Source organism: Erpetoichthys calabaricus, chromosome 18 (assembly GCF_900747795.2).
Source record: "Erpetoichthys calabaricus chromosome 18, fErpCal1.3, whole genome shotgun sequence".
In the NCBI taxonomy this organism is placed as follows: domain Eukaryota; kingdom Metazoa; phylum Chordata; class Cladistia; order Polypteriformes; family Polypteridae; genus Erpetoichthys; species Erpetoichthys calabaricus.
Window position 1 is genome coordinate 15,831,493 of NC_041411.2, and position 26,581 is coordinate 15,858,073.

A 26,581-nucleotide genomic window follows, 5' to 3' on the forward strand; every position below is an offset into this window, starting at 1 on the left:
AAGTCAAAATATGATTGGTTAAATCGTAGTGCAGCGTCACCCAGTCAAAAAGTCGATTGGATACATTGTGTTGTTTTCAGGAACGCTTGTCTAATTGAGTTCTTGGGTGAAGTTCGTGGTTTTGGAGGATTCAATGTAAGGTGCGTGTTTGATGAATATAATGTGTTTGTTTTCATTACATTCAGTTCTTGCTGCAAGCTATCTAAAAGCATAGCAGGCTTATGTGGTGAATGCCGGTGGGGGTGACGCTTCTAGGTTAAATCGTCGAGTTCGAAAGGGTTTTTCTTAATTCCCCATCTGCTTCTCTTATTCGCCTGTTTTATCATAAGATACATGTTTCCGTGCACCTTGTGTACTTTTTATTGAAGTTTATTTCTTTGTATAAAGGATTACTTTAATTTAAACATTTGCTTCCGTAATACAGTTAAGAATATTGTTAGATTAACGAATACTCGGCTAATGCGACTTTTAAACGAACTCTTAGGGGAGTCTTTTGGAATATTGTCCAGTTAATCTCGGCCTCTGAGCAGTTTAAGAAATAATTGCAATAGCGTGCTGGCGATCAAGACGTCGGTTTGAATGTGAAACATTATCTCGGGCGCATGTTAAATATACGTCATGGTGGAATCTCATTTTTAAACAGTTGTGTTCTGCTTTCTGACCTTTTTAACAAACTTTTGTATTTGCATTTACTTCTGCTTAGACAGTACAGTACAGTATTGTACAGACAGTTGAAGTAAAGTATCTAATGTAGCCCTGTTACTGTGTTTTTGTTGGACATACCTGGCCTAGCTGGGAAGTGGTCTGTGTTTGTCTAATGTTGAGATTTCTTTACTAAAAACATTTGGGGTGGTGGGTAGCTTGTACACTCGTGTTTCTAGCGACATCTTAATTTCCTTCTTTAATCTAGCAAAAACCAGTTTATATGTGGTTTTTGATGGTGTTTTGAACACTCTCAGAATTTTGGCTTTGAGCAGTTACTGAATATTTTGGAACACAATTAGGAAAATATTAAAACTGCTTTTTACTTGAAACGTTTAACTAATTGATTTTTGTCATCAGGTCTCTTATTCCCCCTAGTTTCCGATTGACCTAAATCAGATGTGACTTTTTGAAATCCTTAAGTATTTATGATAAGAATGGCAAGTTGGTTATGTATTCTTTAAATGTAAAAGACATTTGTGTTTTTTTTTAATAACTAGACTTTCACACATTATTTTAATTGATTAGTTGAATTCCTTTTTGTTTGAGCATTTATTTTTCGCATGTATTTATCCGTTTACGTTTTCTGATTCACTTATTCCAGTTAATTGACTGGGAGTAATAGACTGTTCAACTATCAGGCAGCACCCAACCAAAAAACTGACACACTCGCTCATAAGCTCAGCTTGGAGTCACCCATTATCCTAGCACTCCCATCTTTAGGATGTTCTAAAAAAAAAACAAAAAAAAACAAACCTACGTATATATGAGAAAAAGACGACCAACACTGTGATTTGATTGCAGTTTACCTATGCATGTGAGGCAGTGATACTAATCGTAATGCAACCATATTTCTTGCCTTTATTTTTTGTGTATATGAAATGGATTCAAAATATAGGAAGTGCCTAGAGTGTGTGTAAGTGATCTATCAAAGAGATTGAAATGTCTCCACATCTTATGGGAGGAGAGCCTTTTTTCAGTGTGGAAAAGCCACTTTAGTGTCGAGTTATGGTTATAGAATCTTTCACTAACTCGATTTACCATACAAAGAATGGTCACAGTTTTGGTTAAATTACTGTACTTTTTCCTGAAAGGTCTGAAATCAGCCATGAAAGGGCACAGCCCAGTTTGCTCCAGCTTGATTATGGAACCTCTGCTGATTTGAGACTTCTTCTGAGAGGCCATCCTGCTTTAGCACTGATTGGTTTCAGCCTCTTCTACAATGTAATGTAGAAATAATGTTCTTCTACAGTGTTAAAAAAGAAGCCTATTCCCTCCATACTGGCTTTAGTTGCTTTGATTAGTTCTGTTTTGTGTAATACTTCTGTTTCATTTAAAATAGAGTGACAAACATATTTGACAATAGACAGTGCATAGACATTTCTAACATGATTTCTAAAGTTTGACCTTGGGGAACGAGCCCCGGACACAGACAGGCAGACATGTTATTTTCACCACCACACGTTTATTTACACTATCTATTATTTACAATTATTGTGCCACAAACCCCAATCTTCCCCAAAATCCAGGCCAACCACTCTGCCTCTTCGGACAGCCTCCTTCTCTCTTTCTTGAACCTTGTCCTGCATCCACCCGACTCCAGCCTCGAATGAAGGGAGGCGGCCCCTTTTATTTCTTTCCGGATGTGCTCCAGGTGTGCACCGGCCATCCCGCGGACACGCCCCAGTGTGGCGGAAGTGGCGGCTGTCCTCCCGGAAGCACTCCAGGTGTTCCCTCTCTTCTTCCCCCCAGTACTTCCTGGTGTGGCGGAAGTACTGGGGTCCACGGTCCTTCAGGCAGGGGGACCACGGGCCCCTACAGGGTTGGGCTTCCAAGCTCTGTACCCATGGCCCCAACACAACCAGGGCGGACGCCCCCTCGCGGTCTGGAGGAGGAATGAACCCTCCTCCTGTCTTCCTGGGCGTCCCGGCTGGGTGCCACAACCTTTAGTAAGTCCCATAAAGACTAATATCAAAGAATTTAAGAGGAACAGACATCCTGCTTAGGATGAAATATGTAACTCTCAGATCTGCTCAAACCATTTCGGGGTGAGTAGTAGGTAGGCCAGAACCTATCGTGGTAGCATCAGGCACAAGGCTTGAACAAACCCTGAACAGACCCAGTCCATCACAGCACCCAATCATATACATATTGACAGTCCTGCAGGACCAATTTTTAAAGCTCCATTTAACTTAATGGGTAAGTTTTACACAAAGGAAAATTTGCATGGAACTTGAACCCTAGTCCTGAATGAGCAAGGCGGTAGTGTTAACCACTGTGCCCCCAGGCCACTCATCATTGTAAAACTGAAATGTGGAGAACCAAATATATAATATATAATATTCATGGCATTCGTAGTCTGAATCACAATTTGATTGTATGGGTGGTTACCTACCAGGTAACGCTTGTGGTTGGTCAGCAAGTCGGCTAACATCCGCCATGGTGCCATATATATGTATGTATGTATGTATATATACACGTGTGTGTGTGTATATATATATATATGTGTATATATATATTATAATATAAATTTCAGATATTTCACACTTAAGTTTGATTTAAGCAGTTTAGATATGACATCTCTGTTGGTGTTTAGGCTTGTGATTGAAAGATTCCCAGAACCAGAGTATCATCCTGAATTTTGGGTGTTCAAAATCTCATCTTATAAATAAAGTTTTTATATTGATGTTTATATTAAATGATACAATGTAGTGCCATACCCAACTTCAGATCATTTGAGTCCAGAGTTGTTTGTGACCTGAGATACATACCTTTGTGCATGTTGCATTTTTTCCATGTTTATTTGGAATTTATCTTTCCTACAATCAAAAGGTCTATTTTTTGGTTTATTGGCGGCACTAAGTCATGCTGTAATGAATTATTATTATTATTACATTAGACTGGTGGATGGATGCCCTATTAGTGTCCTTTCACCTCTTTAATTTGATAGGTTAACATTTCCCACAAGCCTGAACATAATGAAAAAACTGAAGGATGTTCATAATGTACATAGTCCATTACAGAGCTGCATGTTCCTAGGATGCTGTAGCATCAGCTTTGGTTGAAACTAGCTGCAACACAGTCTGATCGTAGAGCACACTCACGTGTGTAGCCATACTCAAAAGAGAGACAGAAGATTAAAGATTAAAATGTAATTGTTAACTTCTTTGTGTTGCTTTAATTTACTCGGTCCATTCAACAAGCTAAAAGGTCAATGACATTTTTATGAAAATGTAGTACATACAAATAGTATGTTTTTAAACCTACCTGGATAGTTTGTGGCCATCTAGAATGGCAAAATATACAATCACAATTTAAAAAATTGTATACACTGTGTGGCATTTTTATTTTTTAGTTGTATTATTAATTGGTTTAGACACTGTATCACTAAATCTATTTAGCTGTGATTTATTGGATATTCTGTAGCAGCAATTTGAAAACAAATAGCAGAAAATGAAGACAGTGAAATAATGTGCAATTCAGGAACATTATGTCTTCCACAGAGACCTGTCAGACTGTATGCTTCTGATGGGCATATCTTGACACACAAGTGATGAATTCTTAAAAGAAATATTCTGCAATGAATCAATGTGCTGTCAAATGATTCTTTACTCTGCGCCAAGCGTTGGCTAGCTTGTTTAACCCTATCCTCCTGATTGATTTACAGCACCTCATTCTCCCTTTTCAGGATCTTGTTTGCACCATGCTGGACAAGGAATTAATTGTGTCAGCACCTGGGAAGGTAATTCTTCATGGAGAGCATGCAGTGGTCCATGGAAAGGTCAGTGTATATGTGGGCATGTTGGGGAATAAAACCTTGAGGGAATCAGTCGTGAGTGAGTTTGAGTCATTGTGTAATTGTAATCTAGAACATGCTGTTTATTACAGATTGTGTCTCTTAATTAGTCATTGGTATCAGTTAGATAAGTTACATTTTGGTAGCCTATCAAGCAAATATGACAGCAGAGGAGTAACAGCTGTTAATTGTTAACATTTTAAAACATTGTTTCATTTACTGCTAGTATAAATGCTAAAATTGCCTACTGTGACAAGACGCAAGGCTTGCCCATGCAGAATTAACATTGTGAACACCTAAAGCAGTTGGAACTCTACATTTATAGTTCTCAAGCTGTGACCAACATCCAAATAAGCATAAAAGTAAATACTTTTTAATAACTTATTTGTTTCTTATTTGGCTCTCCTTATTACAACAGTGAAACAGTAGCTATCTAAATGATTTGGGGAAAAATTGTTGTTTACATATTTAATTACTAACTTATAAGTACTACTGGAATGCAAAGTGCTTTCTTGTGAATTGTGCAAAAAAATAATTATTGCCCAAAAATACCACACACAAAGTGTGGAAGAAACTCGGTGGAACTAACCTCCATTAAATAATGTGTTCTGTTCCCCCCTCTCTATGCAGGGCTGTGTGGTTAATGTTATTAGCCTATTTACACCAACCATGTCAATAAGTGCTGCTGTTAGTCCCATGCATGCGGAAATTGTCTCACATTTCTTATAACTTGTGTTGTTGTTTTTTTTTTTAATTCAGTTGGCGCTGGCTGTTGCCTTAAACATGCGGACTTATCTCAGAGTGGGTCTTAGTGCAGACAGCAGGGTGTCTCTGAACCTACCTAACATCAACACATTCCTCAGCTGGGACTTGTCTTCTCTTAAGACATTGATGCCTGCATATGCAAGTGAGAACCGTGTTTGATTTTTGCTGTACTGCACAAATTGTCATTAATATTGTGGTGTGTTATAAAGGATAGAATTAAAACCAATTCTAAAACTATACTGACTAAAACAAGTGTGTTAATTTTCTGCTTTTGTTTAGCTGAACTGCAGAAAGTAGATAAACCAGATCACGGGCTAATCCAGCAGCTGCGAGAGTTTATGGGTGTGCTAGAAGGATCGATGGAAAACTCCACCTTGGCAACCTTGGCATTCCTTTACCTCTATGTCTCCATCTTTGCTGGATCAAGGTCGCACTCCTCTGCTTAATCTAGAAAGATTCATTGCACTTGTCACAAAAAGTATGTGACTTATAAACAAAGTATTTGAACTTTCCAAGGTGTGACTGAACAGAACTGTTTAAAGATGAATATTGCCTGCATGCATATTAAATATATTCCATATGTGTGTGTGTGTGTGTATGTATGTATGTATGTGTGTGTGTGTGTGTATATATATATATATATATATAACACACACACACACAATCTGTACTCCATGGCTGCACCCACATAGTAACGAAACCGGACAAACTTTAAAAATTAATAGACGTTGGCACTATATCTGATCACATTCAGCTCTTACAGGAGAGTGTTCCCCGTGTGGGGAGAAAAGCACATGGTCGTGATATCTCTGGCAATCAGCAGCTACCGTCTAAAACACACGTAGCTCTGATCTCTCTCTCTCTCTCAAAAACGTCAAACGTTACTCCTTAACAATCTGTAGATGATAATGTCTGTTGAACAAACGGGTATCGCTAGCTAAGCGGAGGCAAGGTGCACTGCAACACGTGGCGAGACGTAGACTAACTCGAACAGAAGCTGGCGAGTGAATGAGTAAAGCCCCGTCCCCCTGCTCTCGGCCCACAACCACACTGTTGGATTTGCATAAATACATCGGTACCACAAGCGAACTATGGTACCTAGCATGATGAGAGAAGTCGCAAAATCAACCGTAAATTTCAAGCAAATTATAGAAAACAACCAAATCTAAATCCATTAAGCAATTCTCTCGTGAAAAGTGAACAGATATACAGAGAGAATGCACTTGGACCATGAAATTTTTAAAACTGTTTCTTAGCGAGCACCTATGGGCCAAGGGCAACCTACATTTCAAATTTCAAGTCCCAAGTCCTCATGGTTCAGGAGATTTCGTGATAAGTGAGTCAGTGTTATTTGGCTTTATGAATAAAAGCTGCTGTGTCAGGAATTGGCACAGAGGCTCAAAAAGGTGGAGTGAGTACATTCTATAATAATGCAGAGTATTCAGCATCTTAGTATAGTCTTGTATTATAGCCTTGGTCTTGTAGAGTTACAATTTCCCTTCCCAAGAAAATAAATAAAGCAAAATTAGTTTAAAGGTTTCAAATTGTGTGTCTTGATCATGAAATGGATTTGCCAGCTACCTAATAGCCTACCTTATTGACTAACAGTAACAGTTAATAGAGGAAGATGGAACTATATTACCCTCCTCTCCTTAGTGATTTTTTTTTTAATCCTTTTCATTCTTTTCACTGAAATATCGCTGTCTATACAAGACTTCATTTTTATTACTGTAAAATGTAAACCTTAACGCATAAATAACAATGTAGGTAGGCACCGTAAAACTTTCTAAGAGCGATTTGATGCATTTGTTAATAGTGCTAAAAATAAACAAGTGAAAAAAAAATTGTCTGTTTTCTTGGTAAAAGTAATGGTTGTAATGGGTTTTGCTTGTTTGCACCTCCCTATTATCTTGGACTATATCATCCTACTAATAAAGAGACATTTTTACTCCATGTAAAATTAAGTAAACTACATTATCTAAAACTACAAACTGAGAGTCTGTGACTTATGTCGGAGTGTCTGTTGTACATTACATAACCATTAGTGTTACAAGTGACTATTCCTCCTTATGCTGCCTTTTGCATGATAGTCAAAACATTATGAAGTTAAAATTCTGAAGTTAAATGGGAACACCATGAATTTTTGTTTTTTCTCTTTCGGAAGTATTCTTACTACTTAAAAGAATTACTGTACTTGGGTCTTTCAAAAGTGAAGACACCAAAGTTAAATATTTGCAATCAAGACTGACAGTGGTTATAAGCTTAGTTATTGTGGACAAACAAATGCATGCACTTGTGGAGGACATAATTCTGTATGTGTAATATCATGCTTCTGGGTGATGTCCTCATTTACAAGTATTATAACTTTGTGTTTCTTGTTTGTTTCAGGGATTGGATAGGTATCACAGTGACTGTGTGGTCAGAGTTGCCAACAGGGGCTGGTCTGGGATCAAGTGCAGCCTATGTGGTTTGTTTGTCTGCTGCTCTGTTATCCGCTTGCGGAGTGCTATCCTGCCCTGTAAATGGGTGCCAAATTTCCAGGTATGAATGTACTCTCTAAGGGCAAAATAAACCCTAAAAGGTAACATTCTTGCTTATCCAAGAATTTTTCAGGGTTGTTTGATGGCCTTTTGGTTGTGAATCACTGCTTCCTTGTTTATTTAAGTGGTCAATCTCATCCTTCCACTTATCTAGTTAATCTAAATCTTAAGGAACTGAAGAATGTTCTGCGAGGATTGTGTACAGGAGAGAGACCAGCTATAGATGAAAATCTTGTGAATCAAAATGCATATATCCTGCTGTACACCATTTGGTCTAACACAATGTCTTTATAAACTAGAAACCCCAGAAGGAAACATTCATAATCACAGGTAGAACTTTTAAACTGTATGGTGAAACACATAAACCCATATGTTGAATTGTGTCACTAGCTGAGTGAAAAGACTAAAGTCTTTGAAATCTCCATTTACCTTTACCCTTTAAACTAGCAGAGCTCCACTTTTAGAGTAGATACATTTGTAAATTACTGGGTCTTGCACCTCTCCCTCAATTTCCAAAGTGGACCAATGTGATGCAGTGAGTGTCCACTTATATGTACTCTATATTAACCTGCTCTTTCTATGAAATTCCTTGCTCTAATATTTCTGATTATACAAGTAACTAGAGTAGATTTCTGAATATTCTTATGGGATGTCTGTGATTTTTCAGTAAGGGTAATTCATTCTGATAAAACATCCTGACCACACAAATTATGGGTAGATTAATTTCTCTAAACACCACTCAGGAAAACAAATGCCACACATTTGTATTTGTAGGTTAAATTAAATACCTCTCCAAACCTCCATGCTTAGCAATGAAAATTGTGTGATAACCTGTATGCGAAAAGGTAATTTTCTAATCAGGCTTTCGTTTTTTTGTTCTGCTGTTTCACTCATGTCTGTGACTAAACATGAAAGGAGGACGGGTAGGCTAGTTGTACATATTGTGATATGGCGTTTATATCCACACTAGGATGTTTCTTTTTTTAGATGCTCAAGGATATGTATTATATTGTCTCTGAATGCCTGCTCTGCATTTACATATACAACCTGTTAAGATTTTAACTTTTGTTGTTAAAAACTTTTTCTTAGATTTGTTTCTTTTGAACCCATCTTGGTATGTGACAGCAGGTCAGTCTGATGCTGGTGATGTTTATAATGAGGGGACCATTTTCTTTTGGCAATTTCCACATACCGCCCCGTCCCAACCCCATCCACCCCCTTGCTTCAGTCAGTTCCATTGTTACACAATATCGAAGTATTAGTGTTATCTTGCTGCAGATGTTAAGTCATTGATTTAATGCAGGTTCTAGTCCCATTTGAAAATTTAAAGGAAAAATCTACAAAAGAAATATTTGTGAATATTATCATTTGAGAAACAAACACTTAAGAACTAGGAAAACATCACTTGTTCTGTTGATTATTTGTCTCAATCTATTCATGCTGAGTAGAGTACAGACAACAACACTGGGATTTAATGAACTCGTCTGGGTATGTGACAACAGGTCAGTCTGATGCTGGTGATGTTTATAATGTGCAGTCCATTTTCATAGTTTATATTTGATGCATTGATATCAACAGAACAACTTGCATCAGTGATGTAAATGGTGTTTATAGCTGGATAAGGCTCCATACTATAAGGCTAGGGAATTTCAAGAACAATTGTAGAAGCATGAAAAGGTTCCCGTCCCCAGATCTAAATACAGTCAGGCGTCTGTGATGGAAGTAGATATGCAGAGTTGAGATTTCTTCACCAGACAATTTATAACAGCTATGGGACTCATTATAGTCAATGTAGGAGATTTCTGCAGCTACTCACATCCATCTCCTGTGCTTCAATCAGATTTCATGACATTTTTAATGTTTATATGCACCAAAAAAGTGAAATTTAGGTTTAATACTACTACTGAAAAAAGAGTGTCAATGACTAGTTTATCTATTTAGGTGGGTCTTTGGTTGAAAAGCTTAATGTTATTTGAATGTGCTTATCTCTCATGTACAAGAGAACATTTTTCAGAAGGAGTTTAACAATATTTTAGCCAAAATGAGTGTGTTTGGGGCATTGTGAAAATGTGGTTGGATACCTACCATTTATTTATTTGTTTTTTGCACACTGTGCGTTAATCCCTGAAGGGAAATTGTCTTTTTGCATGACCTTTTGGCGGGGGGCAAAGCACAGGGTCAGCCATTCTACAGAGCCCCTGAATCAATTTACAGGATAAGTGCACTGCTCAAGGGCCCAACAGCATAGGATCCCCTCTGGCAGTAATGGAATTTGAGTCGGTAACCTTTCAGATACCAGCACTGATCCTTAACCTCAGAGCTACAACTTTGTCTAATGCACTACAAGTAATTTTGTTTTTTTTTTTTTTGTTGTTTTTTTAAAATGGGTATTTTAATATTATACTCTGTTATTCAAGCTGGGTTGCTATTGTTTTAGAAATTTTGTGACCTTTGTTCTCTATGAAAACACGAGAAGTTTTTCTTAGCCATCACTATAAATGTTATTTATAGTAATTGCTGTCTATTGAAATCTTAATCATTGTGTACAGGTCTATCCTTGTTAATACCTGATTGGATGCCACTTGAATAACCACTGCAGTTCTGACTAGGGGTGTTGCCATATTTACGATAACATCTTAATTGTTGTTGTAATGATGTGAAAGCTGAAATTATCAAGAACGTCAGTCATTTTACAGAAACAAATCGCAAACTTTCCTTGAAAGTTCATGCCTTCACTGTGTCATGTAGCCTAATAGGATAGATTTCTGCGTGTGCGCATTAAGAGTGCATTCAGTTGGGTAGTATAGGCATACATGGTCACTGCTCCACAAGTTAAGCTAGCATAGGTAATTTAAAATGAGTGAATAGACAACACCAGGAGATAAAATGTAGAAACCACCAGCCTCACAATCTACATCATTAAATTTAGTTCTGCCTAAATCGTATGATTCAGGCAGCCAAACAATGGTGTGTAAACTGCAGAAGATTGGTGTCATTTGTTTACAAATACTAATTTTTTTTCCTGGAGTTTCCAGTGTGCAATATTTGACAGAATCTGAAAAAGTGCAAATTCTTCAAAAAAAAAAAATCTGGTATCTTTGTGTGTTATTGGACAGAACTTGAAGTTAGTTATTTGTTTAAAAATGTTATATGCTAGTGTATTTTTTTTTCTTTTATTTCACTTGGATTGTTTACATTAAGGGGACATGTCTGTTGCTCTCATTATAATAGTTTTTGTTGGTCTTTGTGCAAATCTTTACAAAGTAAATCATTTAGGTCACTTTCAAATGGTTTACTTATACTTGACTGGTGGTTTTGATGTTTTTGTATTGTTTTTACTTGAATGCTTAATTTTTAAGAAATAAATAAGACGCAGTTTCCTTCAATATGATGTTTCCATTAATACCATTAGTATGCAAAAATGTATATCCTAGTAATAGCTGGAACTATTACAATATAAGACTTTTACAAATGTATTTTTGAAGGTTGCAAAATATTGTCTAGTTATTACTGACAAAATCCCTGAAAATATCAAGATATCTTGTGTGGTTTTTTTTTTTTTTTTGTCATCATTATCACACACCCATAATTGGGACACATTGCAGTCTTTATCAATCTGTCTATCCATTTTCCGTATGTGCCTTTAATATTATAGAACTGTAGATTATCAAAGCCCATCACATCCCAAATTTAGAGTTCCCGATAACGTCTACACATATTTTAAATATGGAAGGAAATGTGTCTGCTTGTAATATGTCATTTATTCATTTTCTTTATTCTTTTTACCTTATAGATGGAATAGAGAGGAGCTTGAGATAATTAACAAGTGGGCATTTCAAGGAGAGAAAATCATCCATGGTAACCCTTCTGGTGTGGACAATGCTGTGGGTACATGGGGTAAGAAATTTAACTTCATTTTATGCTCTGGTGTCATTCAGATATGGCTCATTTGAATGTTTATGAGAACAGATGTATTTGTTAATTTTAATAACGTTGCCAACACCAATTAATAGAAAATTAACAATGCAAACAGATCTATAGAAGTTCCCCCATTTTAAAAGCCAAAGAGAGAGCAATACAACAATACAAAGGTGATAATATAAAAAGCATCAATTACAGAACCTGCCGACATGATCTAACTGGAGCATGCTTGAAAGCAATAGGCACAAAGTAAAATGCATGTTTTGTAACCTTAATTTAGCAAAATGCAACGCAAAACTTCTCCCAAATAAACTGGCAAACGATGCATACCATTCGATGGCAATGATGCATTAAGTCAATAGTTAAGATCTTCATTTAGGTATCCGTGAGGAATGCAAACGCAGTGCTACAGCTTGCCGTCATTGTGAGATGAAGTGCTCCTAAGAAGAATCTGACTCCTATGCCTGATTCCACTTTGTTCCCTAACTTAAGTCATTTGTTTAATCTTTTTTGCTCTTTAAAGTTAAGGATGTTAGACTCCTCAGTATATGTGTTGATCACAGCCATTTTAAGGCACTATTTAAATCTTCATTAAAATTTAAGCAAGCTACTTAAATAACATTTTATACCAGTGAGAGTGGGTTTCAATATTTGGTCTTTCAATGTTTTTAAGATGAAATGAAAAAAGTGAAGCTGAATGTGCTGACATTATTTTTCATTACTTGCTTAAAGTACAGTATTGATAGAAAGCATCCCAACACTTTACCTGATTTTTCATTATTTTATTATTTATTTTTATTTTTTTTTACTACAAACTTAGTGTCTAGACTTTTTTTGCCATAAGGTGCGTTTCATCCAACACACCTCTAAAAAAGTTTGAAAGTATTAGTACACAGTTGACTGCTGTTGATGCCCACTCGCTCTGAGCTGCATCCTGCTAGTCGTATGCCTTTGTCCACTTTGTTACCATGTGCTTTTGCAGTGACTGTCTTTATCATTAAGTATCTATGTAATCTTACAAAATTGCCCCAAATAAGGTGGAAAAAGTGAAAGGAATTGAAAATGCTTTACATAAACATCATAACCACAGTGTGGTATAGTGGGCCCACAGCTCTCATCAAAGGCCAGTTTAAAATAAATAATCCCCATGCTCGCGAGGGGGCGTGGTGGTTGTGTGGCTGAAGCTGTTCCCAGGGTGATTTGCGGTGTGGGCGTTTCTGACCTAAGTGCACAGGTGAGAGAACGCCCACATCTGTGATTGTTTCTGGGGGCTGCTAATTTGCTACAGCTGCCATGCCTCTTAATAAAATAGAAGCGCGAGTCGACTAGGGGAGAAGAAAATGAACGGAAAGAAAAGAAAGGAAAAGACGGAGGTTGCTGGAAGGAAGTGAGGAGAAAGCTGGTGTGAGAGAGAGAGCGAAGAAGAACAAGCGAACGAGTGACAGTAGGTTCAAGTGCAGTTGGACTGTGAGCCCTAGTGAGGTGTTTATCCAACACCTAGGGCAGTTGATTGTGGTCGCTCCCGCTGAGCATTTTGAGAGGAGCGGGAGTGACTAGCGAGGGGGGTGACTCGCCGTGGAAGACGGCAGGAGTCGGGAGACTTAGGAAGATAATCTCCAGCGTGAGAGTCCTGGCTGTTGGAGAGAAGCCAAGTCCCGGTCTGGGTTGAGAGCACGACCGCAGCCAGGGATCGGTAGGCCTCCAGACCTGTTCTGAAGTGGAAAGAAGGTCAGCTGCAGGTAGAATGGCTCCCCCTGTTACAATGCCTGGATAGGGAGAAGCAGGGGAGTCACTAGTTAAACAAACACACCGGGCATTTTGTTTTAAAGAGATTGCTTCCAAAGTTTTAACCTCATTGTCTTTTAAAGGATTATTATTTTTGTTCTATTTATTGATTTTTAAACCTCCACGTTTGTTTTATGGATTATTTATTTAATGACTCTTTTTAGAAGGCACTGCACTTTATTTATTTTGAATACTTTTTTTGACTGTTTTGTTGTGTTTAATAAAATTACTTTTGCACCATCCCTTTGCAATGTTGTTGCCTCACTGCTTACCATTACCGACGGTGACAGGTTCAAGAGCTCCAGAACAGCAGATGGGAGCATGGAGCCGAACACGCATCATCACACACAATTTTCTGTCAGACTAGTCCGCTGTGTTAGAAGTAAAATAAAGTATGTATCTATCTATCTATCTATCTATCTATCTATCTATCTATCTATCTATCTATCTATCTATCTATCTATCTATCTATCTATCTATCTATCTATCTATCTATCTATCTATCTATCTATCTATCTATCTATCTATCTATCTATCTAAAGACCATAAACATAAATGATAAATTGTCACATCCTGATCTTTCTTTAATGTAATAGGAATTGTTCTGCACATTAGTCTATTTCTCAGTAAGATTATTGATATAAAACAATTCTTTTATCATAGAGAAATCAAAAGTTGGTGGTTATATTGGTATTTAAGGGTGTTTCAGTGATATTTGGTGAAATTAGTTGGGATTTTATATTGGTGAGGAATCTTTATTATCTTATATATAATTCGCCAGCCTACTCACTCACTCGCTCACGTCTGTCCGAAGCCGAATGTGCAGTCGCCTTCTGCGCAGCTGCCCGAAAAACCTTACGAGACCGACATCGCGGCAGGCGGCGGATTTATGGCCGTGAAAATTCAAAGAGTAAGGCGACTTCGATTAAAGCTCTAGAGGCCTGAAAGGCGATTTCGACTACAGTTCGAGGCCTAATTACGCATTCATTCAATACACCTATATCAGGTTTGTGGTGCTTATACTTATTACTATTCCACTCGTGCCCGTTTCATCTTACATTGTCGAAACGGGCTCTTTGTCTAGTTAATGGTAATGCAAATATAATTCCCATTTTATGTAAAGTGAAATAGATTTTTCATAGTCGTTTTTTATTTTAGTGACCAGTTTTCAGAAATAGATTTGAATTAGAAAATGAAAGGTGGCTGTTTTTTTTTAATTTGTAGGTGGAGCTTTAAGGTATCTTTCAGGTGATATAACACCATTAAACAGGTTAGTAATTTTCCACCTCCTAATTTTGAAATATCAGTATATACATTGACAGCAGACTAATTTTTCCTTACCAATGTGTTTTTAAGCAGCTGAAAGTTGTTAAAAAATACATTATTAAGCCTGGATATTAAAGTTTTATCCATTTATTACAGTGTTCCAATACTAAGGATACTATTGACAAACACACAAGTTCCTAGAAGCACAAAGGTTCTGGTAGCTGGAGTGAAAGACAAAATTCTCAAGGTAACTGCAGACAGTGTGTGTTTACTATATTCCCACAGTTTTAATTTTAAAAATTGGCTGTTACAGTTGGTTAATCTTCATTAGAGATTACATTTAATAATGGCATTTGCTTTTTAAATTTTTCTTGGGAAAGATATTTGTATTTTATGAGTTCTTGTTTATTAGAATAGCTTTATAGATGAGTTTTTAGTGAAGTGTAAAAGACTACTTTAAAGTTGCATGCATTTTTAGTGCGCATGTTTATCCATCAAGAATATATAAAGAGAAAAGCTGATGGATAGGCAATACATTTTTGAAAATCTGTTGTTCACATTATATCCTGTTTCGATTTTAACTTTTTCTTGTCTGGAGTAACATTTTTTTGTTAATGAATAAATACAGGCATTTCTCTTTTCAAACTTCCAAGTTCATTTGGAATATTTCACTGCCATCCTAAAAGCTGTTGACATTTTAAGTTGTCTGATTTAAAGCTGGTCAGAAGTTAACCCTCTCCCCAGATATGCATATATTTCATTGATGCTGAAAAATAGCAATCCTAAGAGATCATACTGTAATTTTTTGGAGGATCTGGAGAGGACTGTCCTCTTCTAAAATACTATCTTTATTGCTTTATGATGCAGTTGAATATCCCTAATCAGCAAAACCCCAAAATTGTAAACTTTTTGATCGCTGACATGATGCCACAAGTGAGAAAATTCCATACCCGACCTCACTTGCACATACAGGGCTCTAAACAATTTTTCCTCTTATTATTATTATTTTTTTTTGTTTGTTTTTCTTTTGATGAGGGGATATAAATAAGACATGAGTTGGTACCTACAGTTTACAACTGATTTCTTCAATCCCCCTTTGAATTACCAAAGTTCAGAAAGCAAGATAACCGCTTCCCTGCTCTACCAAACTGCTGTGTAGGAGGGGGAGTGAGCGTCAAGTATCAATAGTGCCGAGTGGCATGGAGCGAACATAGGCTCTGATGCTCTTGTGGCACCAATTTGTTATCAGCTATCATCAGCATCACTACATGCAATACTCGCTGTGTTTTGTTTAAAAGGTTAATGTACTATGAGAATAAGCAAAAACACACTATCATAGGTGGAGACTTAAAAACTGCTGTTGTTTAACTGCTGATTGAGGTATTCTGCCAGTGCTACTGTGCACAAACTTTTTCATGCACAAAATTATTAAAAATGTATAAAATTACCCTTAGGCTATGTTTATAAGATGTAAATAATGATCTCTCATTATGCATATGCAAGTATTCCAAAATAACCAAAAATAATGTCCCCAGGCATTTTAAATTAGGAGTAGTTAATGTTAAGGTCCCAGTTAAAATGGCATAAGAGAGAGTAAAAAACATTTGCATGCAGAATAAGGATTTCACTTTACTCTGTACTCTGTGACAAAAATAACCCTATAAACACATAAACTAACAAGTACTGTTAGTTCTGACCTACTGCCATTCTATCTACACAATATTACTTTTGTCCATTAGATGGTGCCATATTTCATGGTTTTCTCACAGAATGCTAGTCTAAACTGCAGATGTCTGAAAATGCTGTTTTTCCTGCTGTTTTTTAAACAAATATGCAGCAATCTTTTATAGCCCAGGGCAACATAAAATTAGGATTTCTGCAGACTTTCATTGAAGTCAAACTCTTGTGGTTTAAGAGGCATTGTTATTTTTATTTATATAATTTTTACTATATTTTGCTTATAGTGTCATCTTGTTCCATTTGTGTCATTGCTTTCTAAATTTGAAGTGACTATTGAGTATATTTGACTTGAATGTTGCAGAAAAGATAATACCAATAACCAAACTACAGGTTATCTGAATTCTCATCTGCTATAGTTAATATTAATAATATATAGAAATAAAGGTGCATAATATTGTATTCTGAAGAGAAACTGATGTTCCAAAACCTTTCAACTGAATGCCTGCTGTTTAGATTAACATCTTTAAGTTAAGAAGTGGACTGTCCTTGACTTGTTTATCGTCTTGCTTTCATTCTATCCAGTTCTCTAATCAAAACGTTTTTAGTGCTTTTAATACTACTTTTTTGCAAGTCTTTTTAAAATTGAATGTGTCGGTGGGGGTAGGGGGTGAAATTTTTTGTTACAGTTCTGTTATCTCTGTAATCTGTGCTTAGTTTCCAGCCATAACAATTCCAGTGCTTGATTCAATCAATGCAATTTCCCATGAGTGTGAGAAGATACTGGGAGAAATGGCAACAGGCCCAACAGATAAACACTATGATGTTCTGGAGGTAAGATCCCACTACTCCCTGCTTCCTTCCCAGCTACAGTATTATGTACAATGCTTTAATATTTTAAATTGGGGCAGATGTATCCCTTAAAAGAAAGGTGCCACCTTTAGAATTAAATCTGACATTTGCAAGTCGAGTTCAGCATCTAGTAAATGTAACACTAAAGTTCTAAATCAGTTGCATCAGGTTTGCCTGTACAACAATGCACATTCTTTAAAAGTGAGTATTCCATTCATACATCTACTGGTTTAGCCTAGTTTAATGTAATTTTTTATGAAATAGGCTATTTAAAAGTAATTTAAAAAGTGAGTTTTAAAAACAGCAAATACATTTAACTCTTTCACTGAAATGTGCCTAAAGTAGCCTAATCCAAGGATGTACAGGTACTACACTGCATCCCCAAGTTCATGAATACTGAATTTATTTGGTTTTTTTTGTGAGCATCCTCCACTAACACTAACCTTAACCCCCCCTATCCCCACATTAGGAACTTTTTGACATCAACCAGCACCATCTCAATGTGATCGGTGTGGGCCATCCGTCACTTGACAAACTATGTCAAATAACGCTAGCTCACGGACTGCACAGCAAGCTTACAGGGGCTGGTGGAGGGGGCTGTGGCATCACCCTACTGAGACCAGGTGAGTCTAGAAATTTTTTGTTTTGAAAAATCAAAGTTGCTTTAATAATTAATAATAATAATTGCATAGTGCTTTTCTCACTCCTCAAAACGCTTTACATAGACAGAGGGGAACCACTTCAACTACCACTATTGTGTAGCACCCACCTAGATGATGTAACAGCTGCAACTGTTGCCCCAATATGCTCACCATACATTAGCTTTACTTTTTGCAGTGAGACTCCCCTATATTATATATCTGACTCATGAAACAACAGAAGCAAGTTACAAACTCAATTTTAAGAAGTTAGTCACAGACATTTTCTCATTTAAGAACTGTTTTCTTTAGAGAGTTGGAACATTTTGATTTGAAGAAAAACATGTACTTTCAAGAAGCCCTGAGCAACCTTATTTATTAAATAGTAAGCACAAGCTCTTCCCATGTTGCAAAACATTCAGAGAGATTAAAAATAATACTGCAATATAATGGCTGTCAAAGGGTTGTTCACAAAAAGAGATGTTGAAATTGCCCTATTATGTTAATTCTTTATTGTAAACTTTTCAAAGTATTATAGTTTCTTCTTGTTTCATTTCTGTTATTGGTATTTGTGTTGAACGTTTGCTAATGTTATTATAAAATTGTAAAATGTTACATCAAGCACCAGTATTGAACGAACAGGTGGAGTATACAGAATTGACAGTTCAGCTGTAAGGTTGTTTATTCAGACATATTTGTTGGTTCTTAAGACTTCTGTTTTGAATTGCCCTGCTCTATGGCCACAGAGAATTATTTTAAGACAATAAATGAGAACCTTGTGTCCAGCTTTGTACTTGAAGGTGTATGTTTCTTCTCTTACTGTTGTCCACTCCTATTTATACATTGTAACTTAAACATAGTATAGCTACATGTTGACATCTAGGACACTTTCAAGGACTACACACAGGATGGCCTTTCGTATTAAAAATGAGCATATATTTTTCATAAAGCAAAATTTCTCAGTTTCAACATTTTGATAAGTTGTTTTTGTAGTATTTTCAAGTAAGTATAGGGTTTAAATGATTTTTTATTTACAATTTACACAGCTTTTTTGAAACTGGGTTGTACATCTAGGCCATCAACCCCATCCTGTCAATGTCCACTCTCCCTGACTACGCTTCAAACTTGCAGTCTCTGTTCTGTCCAGGCAACCTGTTTTACTGTAAAGGACTTCTTTTTAAATTCACTTTGATGTCATCCTGTAGAGCCCACCCAGGTAGCCTTAATCCTATGATTAGCCAGTGATATGCATCACTTCTCCCGCATTAGTGCTGTCAGTTCTTTTGCTGTTTTCAAGATCAAGGTGTAGTTTCAGATTAATGGATAAAATCTGTGACTTTGAAACGTAAATTCAACAAAGCTAATTCCAGTTTTGGCCTTTAGTGGTCTGGTGTATTTTTGACTTTGGCAAAGTTATTCTTATCCTGAAACACTGGTAAACAGCTTAGGAACCTAGCTGGCAATTCCCCAGGTAGAAACGCAGTCCAGTCCCACCCTCCAGAAATGACCATCTATCTGCAGCAGCCAAGTGTTATGTGGGCATCCGGTTGGCCAGGTCCAGCTGCTCGGGTCCTCAGTAATGTGGATCCCGTGAGCCAGATCACCCTCGTGAAATCGCACCACATGGCCGTAGTGCCATAACTGACACTGTCTCACAATGTGGGTAATGTGCATCATTTGGGACTCCATGAGCAACTATTCATTCGACACAAAGTCAAATCAGCGATACCCAAGGATTCTTCGAAGAGACACTGTACGGAAGGAGTCCAGTCTTCATCTCAGGTCACTGGATAGCATCCATGTCTCACCACCATCTAGCAAAACGGGAAGCACCAGGACTCTAAAGATTTGGACCTTTGTCCTTTTGCAAAGATATTGGGAACACCACACATCCTTTTCTAGTGATCTAATGACCCCCCCCACATGCTCTCCTAATCCATCTACTGACTTAGGGGGCACATCAGATACACTATAGCATTATGCCACTGGGTGAAGTGGAAAGCCCAATCTCTACTTTAACAAAACAGCGCTAGCAGAGGCTCTGTAAAGTGCTCAGTCATCCATATAGTAGCATGCAAATAGACACAGGTCAGTCACAACGTGAAAACCGGTTAGTATGGGCACTCTGACTGGCCTGAGGCTACACAGCCAAATACGCAGCAAACTGTGATGCATTGTGTGTTGTGACACATTTCTCTCATGACCAGCATTAGGTTTTTGAGCAATTTGTGCTACAGTAGTTCTTTTGTCTGATTGGATCAGTTGGGCTAACCCTTGCTCCCCACATGCATCAGTGAGCCTTGGGCACCCATGATCTTGTCACTGATTTACTGGTTGTCCTCCTCTGGACCACTTTTGGTAGGTAGTAACTACTGCATATGGGCAACACCCCACAAGAATTGTGGTTTTGGAGATGCTACAGTCATATATCCTCACAGGTGGCGCAGTGGTAGTGCTGCTGCTTTGCAGTAAGGAGACTGTGAAAGATTGTGGGTTCGCTTCCCGGTTCCTCCCTGTGTGGATAGCGCTTTGAGTACTGAGAAAAGCGCTATATAAATGTAATGAATTATTATATAGCCATCACAATTTGGCCTGTGTTAAAGTTGCTCAGATACTTGGCCTTTTTTTCAGCTTCCAACACATCACCTTCAAGAACCAAATGTTCACTTTCTGCATAATATATCACAACGCTTGACAGGTGCCATTGTAATGAGATATTGAGATAATTAGTGTTATCCAGTTCAGATGGCAGTAGTTTTAATGTTGTGGCTGTCGGGTGTATGTGATGTACAGGAGTGGAGTAAAATGCACATGTAAACCCATGCATTGAGTTCATCTGTAGTGTATATACATAAAAACCAGGGCAGAGAAGCAAGTCATAGTTTAAAGTGGGGAGGGGGGGTTGGGGTTGGCAGAGGATTTTTAGTCCTTTTGGGACAAGAGAGAATGCTGCAGATTCTTCAAGGATTTAGGTGTGTAGGATGAATCTGATGTCAGTTACAGCCTACTTTCAATTGCTTTTACTTTATATAAGTTAGTGTGGTACCTAGAAGACTTTACTCCCTTATTAGACGCTCTTATTGTTTTATTACACCCGTCTATCCATTTTCTGACCCACTTATCCACTTCAAGATTGTGGGCAGGCAAAGCTTATCCAATGGCTGCATTAGGGTAACATGTAACATCATCACTGGATGGCGTACCTATACAGTATAAGGGACACTTGAACACTTCTTGTAAGTGTACACTGAATAAGTTAATGTTAAGCAAATCGGTGAAAAAGTTTAATGTTTAAATATCACCCGCACACTCACTCTTCCTGTTGATGCCCTAAAACTGGGTGCTGTATCTCAATACCTCTAATTACTCAAAGTCAAACAAAGCAGAATTCTAACCAAGCCAAGATGAAGCTGGTTTAACTAGCACTGGATATCCAGTGCATAAACCAGACCCTGCTTATTAGAGGACTCAGTCATATTTTATTTTGTTACAATAAAATGGGCAATCTTGTAGCTTCAGCAGTTCTCAATCTCTACATTAAAGTAATGTAATATTGTGTTAGAGGTCAATGTTTAGACAGGGAAGCTCAGCTTTACCAATAGCATTATCAAAATTTTAGATGGTGCTTCTCAGAATATAATGTATTGCCCCTAAATCTACTGTTGATGACAAAACAGACTTTCACTCCTATAGTCATAATACCCTTTGTGTTTTCATGTTCGAGCTGCGAATGAAAATCAATCTCATGGTTATGTCAGCACTTCCAGTAGCCAATAAACGTTAACACTTATTAAAGCTTTTCTTGCTTGCAGCTGAGCCAATCCTTCTTCTCCATTAGAACAGCACAGCAGGGCAATTTTTCCACACTTATTAGTGAAAATTGCTTTACTTATTTAGCCCCTCATTTGCGACATGGCAGGAGCAGCCATTCATGGGGTAATGGAAGATTCTTTACCAGCCACTGGCATGCAATTCAGACTATTATTTAGCTCCCTGTTGTGTGCTTTCGGAAGCATATTAGGTTGATTTACTCTATTCCATCTCCTCATTCTCTATCCTGGTTTCTACGATATTGTTTAGTTTTTCCATTGTTCTCTTGGGCAGGCAGCTTGGGAATTCATCTGCACTAATGAATTTGTAGTGTCTCCCATGGCTGCCTCTGTCTTGACAATGTCCGTCACTGTTTGGCGTGGTAGCATGTAACAACTGGAGCCACTTTTGAAACAGATGGCTAGGAGTGCGATTGTGTTTATGCTGCTTTTGTATACTTCAGGGCAAACTTTGTTCCTTGTGTTGGTTATGTTGGGGTTGGAGCTGCTACTGTGTGTGTGTGTGTGTATGTGTGTGTTTGTATATATATATATAATATATATATACACACACACACACACACATATATATGCGCGCTGTGTTTGTGAAAGAGCAGTGGGCTTCTCTCTGTATGTTGTCTGCATTTACAAAGAGAAAAGTGGCAAAAACAGACCCACTTTTAGCTGGAGAGCAGATGAGCATCTTTGTGTTTATATCAGAAGTTGTATAAGCAGCATACTCTCTTGTTTCTTTTATTTAAGCTCACATTTCCATTTTAATTGTTTAGTTTGTCAATTTGGCATTTATTAATTCAATTCAAGCATTTGTGCTTTGTCAGTTTAACATATATTAATTCAGTCCATTCATTTGCAAACCAAATGCCAATTCAGTCTTTGAATACTGGCATTTTAGTTTGGATATTTGAATAACATTTGACGTTGGGTGTTTTGCCTTTTATGGATAGGCTTTTCACTTCGTTCACCTGTTGCCACACTAGTGGCTGATGGAGCATGGATCTCTGGGGCCTTGCTCTTTGACTGTGAAATTTGTTTTTCTTTTCAAATTGTCTCTCTCTGATATATAAGATGCTATTTTATCACTAGAACTTTAAGCTTTAGATACATTTTATAGTTTTGCCGGTTTAAATCCTTTATTTTCCTCTCCCCCTTCAGGTACTGACAGTATTACGGTTGATAAAGTGATAAAGGAACTTGAAGATTGTGGTTATGACTGCTGGGAGACCAATATTGGTGCACCTGGAGTGCAGCTTCACTGTACTTCCTCTGTGAAAGAGGAGATCTCAGAGATCCTGTGGACACCCTCATCTGGAAATCAACAAAATCTCTGAAATTATTTAATTAAAGAAAAGACTATTTTTGTAATGTTTGCCTTCTGGGCAATACAATGTTAAATATGCTAGTTAATTTGTACCTCTGTGTTAGGCATCAGTTTCTTCCCGGACTGGAAGTGATTCTATGAAAACAGTAAACACAACTGCTGTCCTAGCAGCCTGATAGATTGGATACTCAATTGTCCATCCTGAACCGGACTTTCTCTTTGTTCACCTGACTTACTGACGGTTGCTGTAGTTATTTAACCTGCAATGTGCTGCCAAAACCAGTGGGAGGTGCTGTCAAGTTGAGCTTAACTGCTTCAGCTACACTCAGGGTCTCATGTTTGCTGGTGGTGTCAACAGTAATTATTGAGATGTCTTGGCCTAATATGCCCTACCAGTCTTTGACAGAGCAGTTGGAAAACAGATCACTGAAAATGCTTCTTAAAAAAACGTTTTACATCAATGTGCAAAGGGCAAAAGGTTAAGTGTGTCTTTTATGCTGTTGCTTTCTAGATAGATATAACATCTTTTTTAGTGGTCATCAGGAAATATATTTTCCTGCTAATATTTACAGATGCAATTAGCTAACAAATTAGAAGTGATAATATGCCTTTCCTTGAACCATGATAGCCACATGATACAATATAGATATTAAGTAATCCTGCTTTATGTACCCATTTTAATAAGCAGAAGTTGCATTATCCAAAAATGCAGTCTGTACTTAAATGTCTTATTGGTGCTTTGAGCCAGCAGAGAGCAGCATAGCCTTTCTTAATATGCTTGGGATTGTTAAAAAGAAGCTCATGTTTCGTTTCATTTTAACTTTAAAGGTCATTGTGTCCCCAGGCCACCAAAGTATATCAGAAATGGTCAGAGCAAGTTAGCTTTCAGTTGCCAATGGCCTACAGTGGAGCATTACGGCAGATGTTTTATCAGGCTAAGTAGGTGGATTACTTGCAAATACAGTGTGTTACCCCGTGACTGTTTGTTTTTTAGGATGTACCATTACATTTCACAATTCTTCTATTCTAAACAATGCTTCACTTTTAAGCTGCTTTTATATTAAAGGTTGCCGAAACATTGTCAACTAGACAAAAGGAAAGCAGTTTAACAGCTTGATGTCTTATTTATTAAAGTATGAAAACTTTTATAATTGTTCATTTGCAAGGACTGGTATATAGTGTGGTATAGTGGCTTGGGTGGTGGCTGGTTTAGTTTCTCTGTCTGGCCCTGTGCAAATCATTTAACCTTCTTGGGTTCCAGTTGTAAAAATGTATATGGGCCTGTATGTAATCCTAAGGGACTTTGGTGGGAAGACATCCGCCAAGCTATAGAAAATGTTTGACTTTAATGCTATACTTATAGAGGGGGACAGTAAAGAAAATGCTGTAAATCAAAAAACAAATACTGAATATTCTCAGAAAGGAAGGTCTGATGCTTTTTTTTGGATACCATTTGACATCTAACAGGTAAAAAGCTTTGGTGCAGTAGTGCCAAAAGTTACAGATGCTTTGTTTTTCTTGATGAAGTATTGAATTTTTAATTGAACAACCGTTTTATTTGGTTTATGTAGTAACAGCGAATTGTAATAAAGGAAGTCTAATAAAAAAAAAAAACCTAAAATTTCCATTATTTTTTGTTTTTATTATAACGTCATCCACATGAAAATATTAAGTTATAGAAACATTTTAAGCTTCCATTGAGTTTTATTTTACCCACTTACTTTATTAGTTTAGGCCTAATTAAACGTTTTTTCCATCTGTATAATTTAGCAGGCATTCCTTAACGTGTATGGACTTGTAATAAAACAATATTTTCTACTATAATCAAAATGTAAATTGCACATGCAATTGAATTGTCTGTGGTCTGTGTGCTTGTGGTCTTCCTCTCTTTGCCTAAAAGAGCAGGGGTTATACTTTATCAAACTTGTGGTTGGCATGTGTTTTGTTTTTAAATTAATTAATTGTCTTGTTTATTTATTTTTAAATATAAAGTCATCACTGTTCATCCGACTACTTTGTCCATCTATTGTATTTCTTCTTTGTGATAATTTTATTAGACATTAAAAAAATCTCTATGGATTCACCCCTTCTAGGGTCTTGGTCAGAAACTAGAGTAAGCAGAGAAAGGGGAAGACTGGTCCACACATATGGGCCATCTGTGTTGAACAGGTTTCAAGAGTGGTCAACACTGTTTCAGTTTGTAGCCAATCAGTGTGCGTTTATTTGGTTATTTTTTTGGTTATGTTATGGTTCTTAAGAAACATAACTGATACATGCTGAATGTGCTAGTCTGAAGGGTCTGTGTTGTGAGAGTGCTCCCCAATGGGAGCTGAGCAACTAAACAACATATTGAAATGTGGATGAAAAATAACAGGCTCTCGAGGGTAGAAAAGGCATTTCAGTAAGTATTGTGTGTCACCAGGATCAGCCATCCCCTGTCACCCTCTCCATTTCAATCACTTATTTTTCCTTATCCATCCATTTTTAACCAGCTTGTCCAGTTCAGAGTCACGGAGAGTTTGTGCACTTCTAGTTTATTGTTGATTACTAGTGTCCTCAAATTTGTATTTGTTAACTTCTGACACCTTCTTATTTCTTTCCAGAATCAATGACTGTCTTGTTCACAGCTTCCTGTTTTCTTCTTGAACCTACTTCTGGTCATCTGCTGAACTACTTGGCTTCACTGTCGCATTGGATTGTATAAACAAAAGCAGGTAAGCCACTGTTCACTGAAAACCTCATGAGTTTGGCATTAGTAGCAGGTTACTAACTCTTGAGAATAGGTAAAAGAAGAAAGCAAGCACAGAAATACAACTTGCCACATAAAGGGAAGGTCAAAGCGTAGACTGAAATGCAAATTTTTCAAAGATGTTTCAATTTCCTTCGAGTGCAGACTGAGACAGTGGGAAAGGTTCTGTTCCTTTCATTCTTCTCATTTGCCCCACATCAATTTTAAAGGTCAGACCAGAGATTTTTTTTTTTTATCTTATTTTTTTTATTTGTATTTTGAGACGTTGTGTCAGATAGATGAGGAGGTCTTGCCTCCAGGCGTCACAGATTTATCTGACTTGTCCTGGAGTCTTCTGAATAAATCCCCAGTCTCTGATTGCAGATACAAGATGTGCATTCTGATTCACTGCCTGATAGGTCTACCAATTTTAAAAATAAATAAATAACTGGGTTTTTATCTTCTTAACCATTACAGCGCATCTTGAAAAGGTCAGGGTCTCTGATTTTGGGATGTCAAGAAGATTGAGAGATATGGCCTCAAGTTCTTTTTTGTGAATTAATAATGGCCGTCGTGCGTATCACCCCCTTCTCCACTCGCCCCTTTCCTCGAATTGTCTTTTTCTTTATGTCAGGGCTGCCCCTGTTGAATCGCTGCTTCAGTGCTCCTAACCCCTGCCGGAATTTAATTACCACTGCGCTTTTCTATTTAAATGGCAGACGAGAGGGGGGACAAGGAGGAGACGGCCGCGTGAGGTTCATTT

General features: G+C 37.4%; 1 protein-coding gene across 2 annotated transcripts; it reads left to right on the plus strand.

Annotated features, from left to right (window-relative positions):
- Window positions 1–24,812, plus strand: mvk (mevalonate kinase). 2 transcript variants are annotated; one of them, XM_051921380.1, is made up of 12 exons: window positions 1–135; window positions 4,391–4,483; window positions 5,258–5,405; window positions 5,543–5,690; window positions 7,652–7,804; window positions 11,597–11,700; window positions 14,734–14,779; window positions 14,932–15,022; window positions 17,170–17,286; window positions 17,774–17,927; window positions 22,925–24,065; window positions 24,195–24,812. In XM_051921380.1, exons 2-11 carry the CDS (start codon window positions 4,406–4,408, stop codon window positions 23,098–23,100), a joined length of 1,215 nt encoding a protein of 404 aa, XP_051777340.1. In that variant the 5' UTR covers window positions 1–135; window positions 4,391–4,405; the 3' UTR covers window positions 23,101–24,065; window positions 24,195–24,812. The 2 variants fall into 2 exon arrangements, with proteins under 2 accessions (XP_051777340.1, XP_051777341.1); XM_051921381.1 differs by having other exon boundaries at window positions 5–140.
- The last annotated feature ends 1,769 nt before the right edge of the window (window positions 24,813–26,581 follow it).

Excerpts from the sequence above, each read along its gene's own strand:
- mvk (XM_051921380.1), top strand. The coding sequence starts at position 4,406 with ATGCTGGACAAGGAATTAATTGTGTCAGCACCTGGGAAGGTAATTCTT. Across the intron at positions 5,691-7,651 it reads TCCATCTTTGCTGGATCAAG|GGATTGGATAGGTATCACAG; the intron begins GTCGCACTCCTC and ends TGTTTGTTTCAG. Across the intron at positions 15,023-17,169 it reads TGAAAGACAAAATTCTCAAG|TTTCCAGCCATAACAATTCC; the intron begins GTAACTGCAGAC and ends ATCTGTGCTTAG.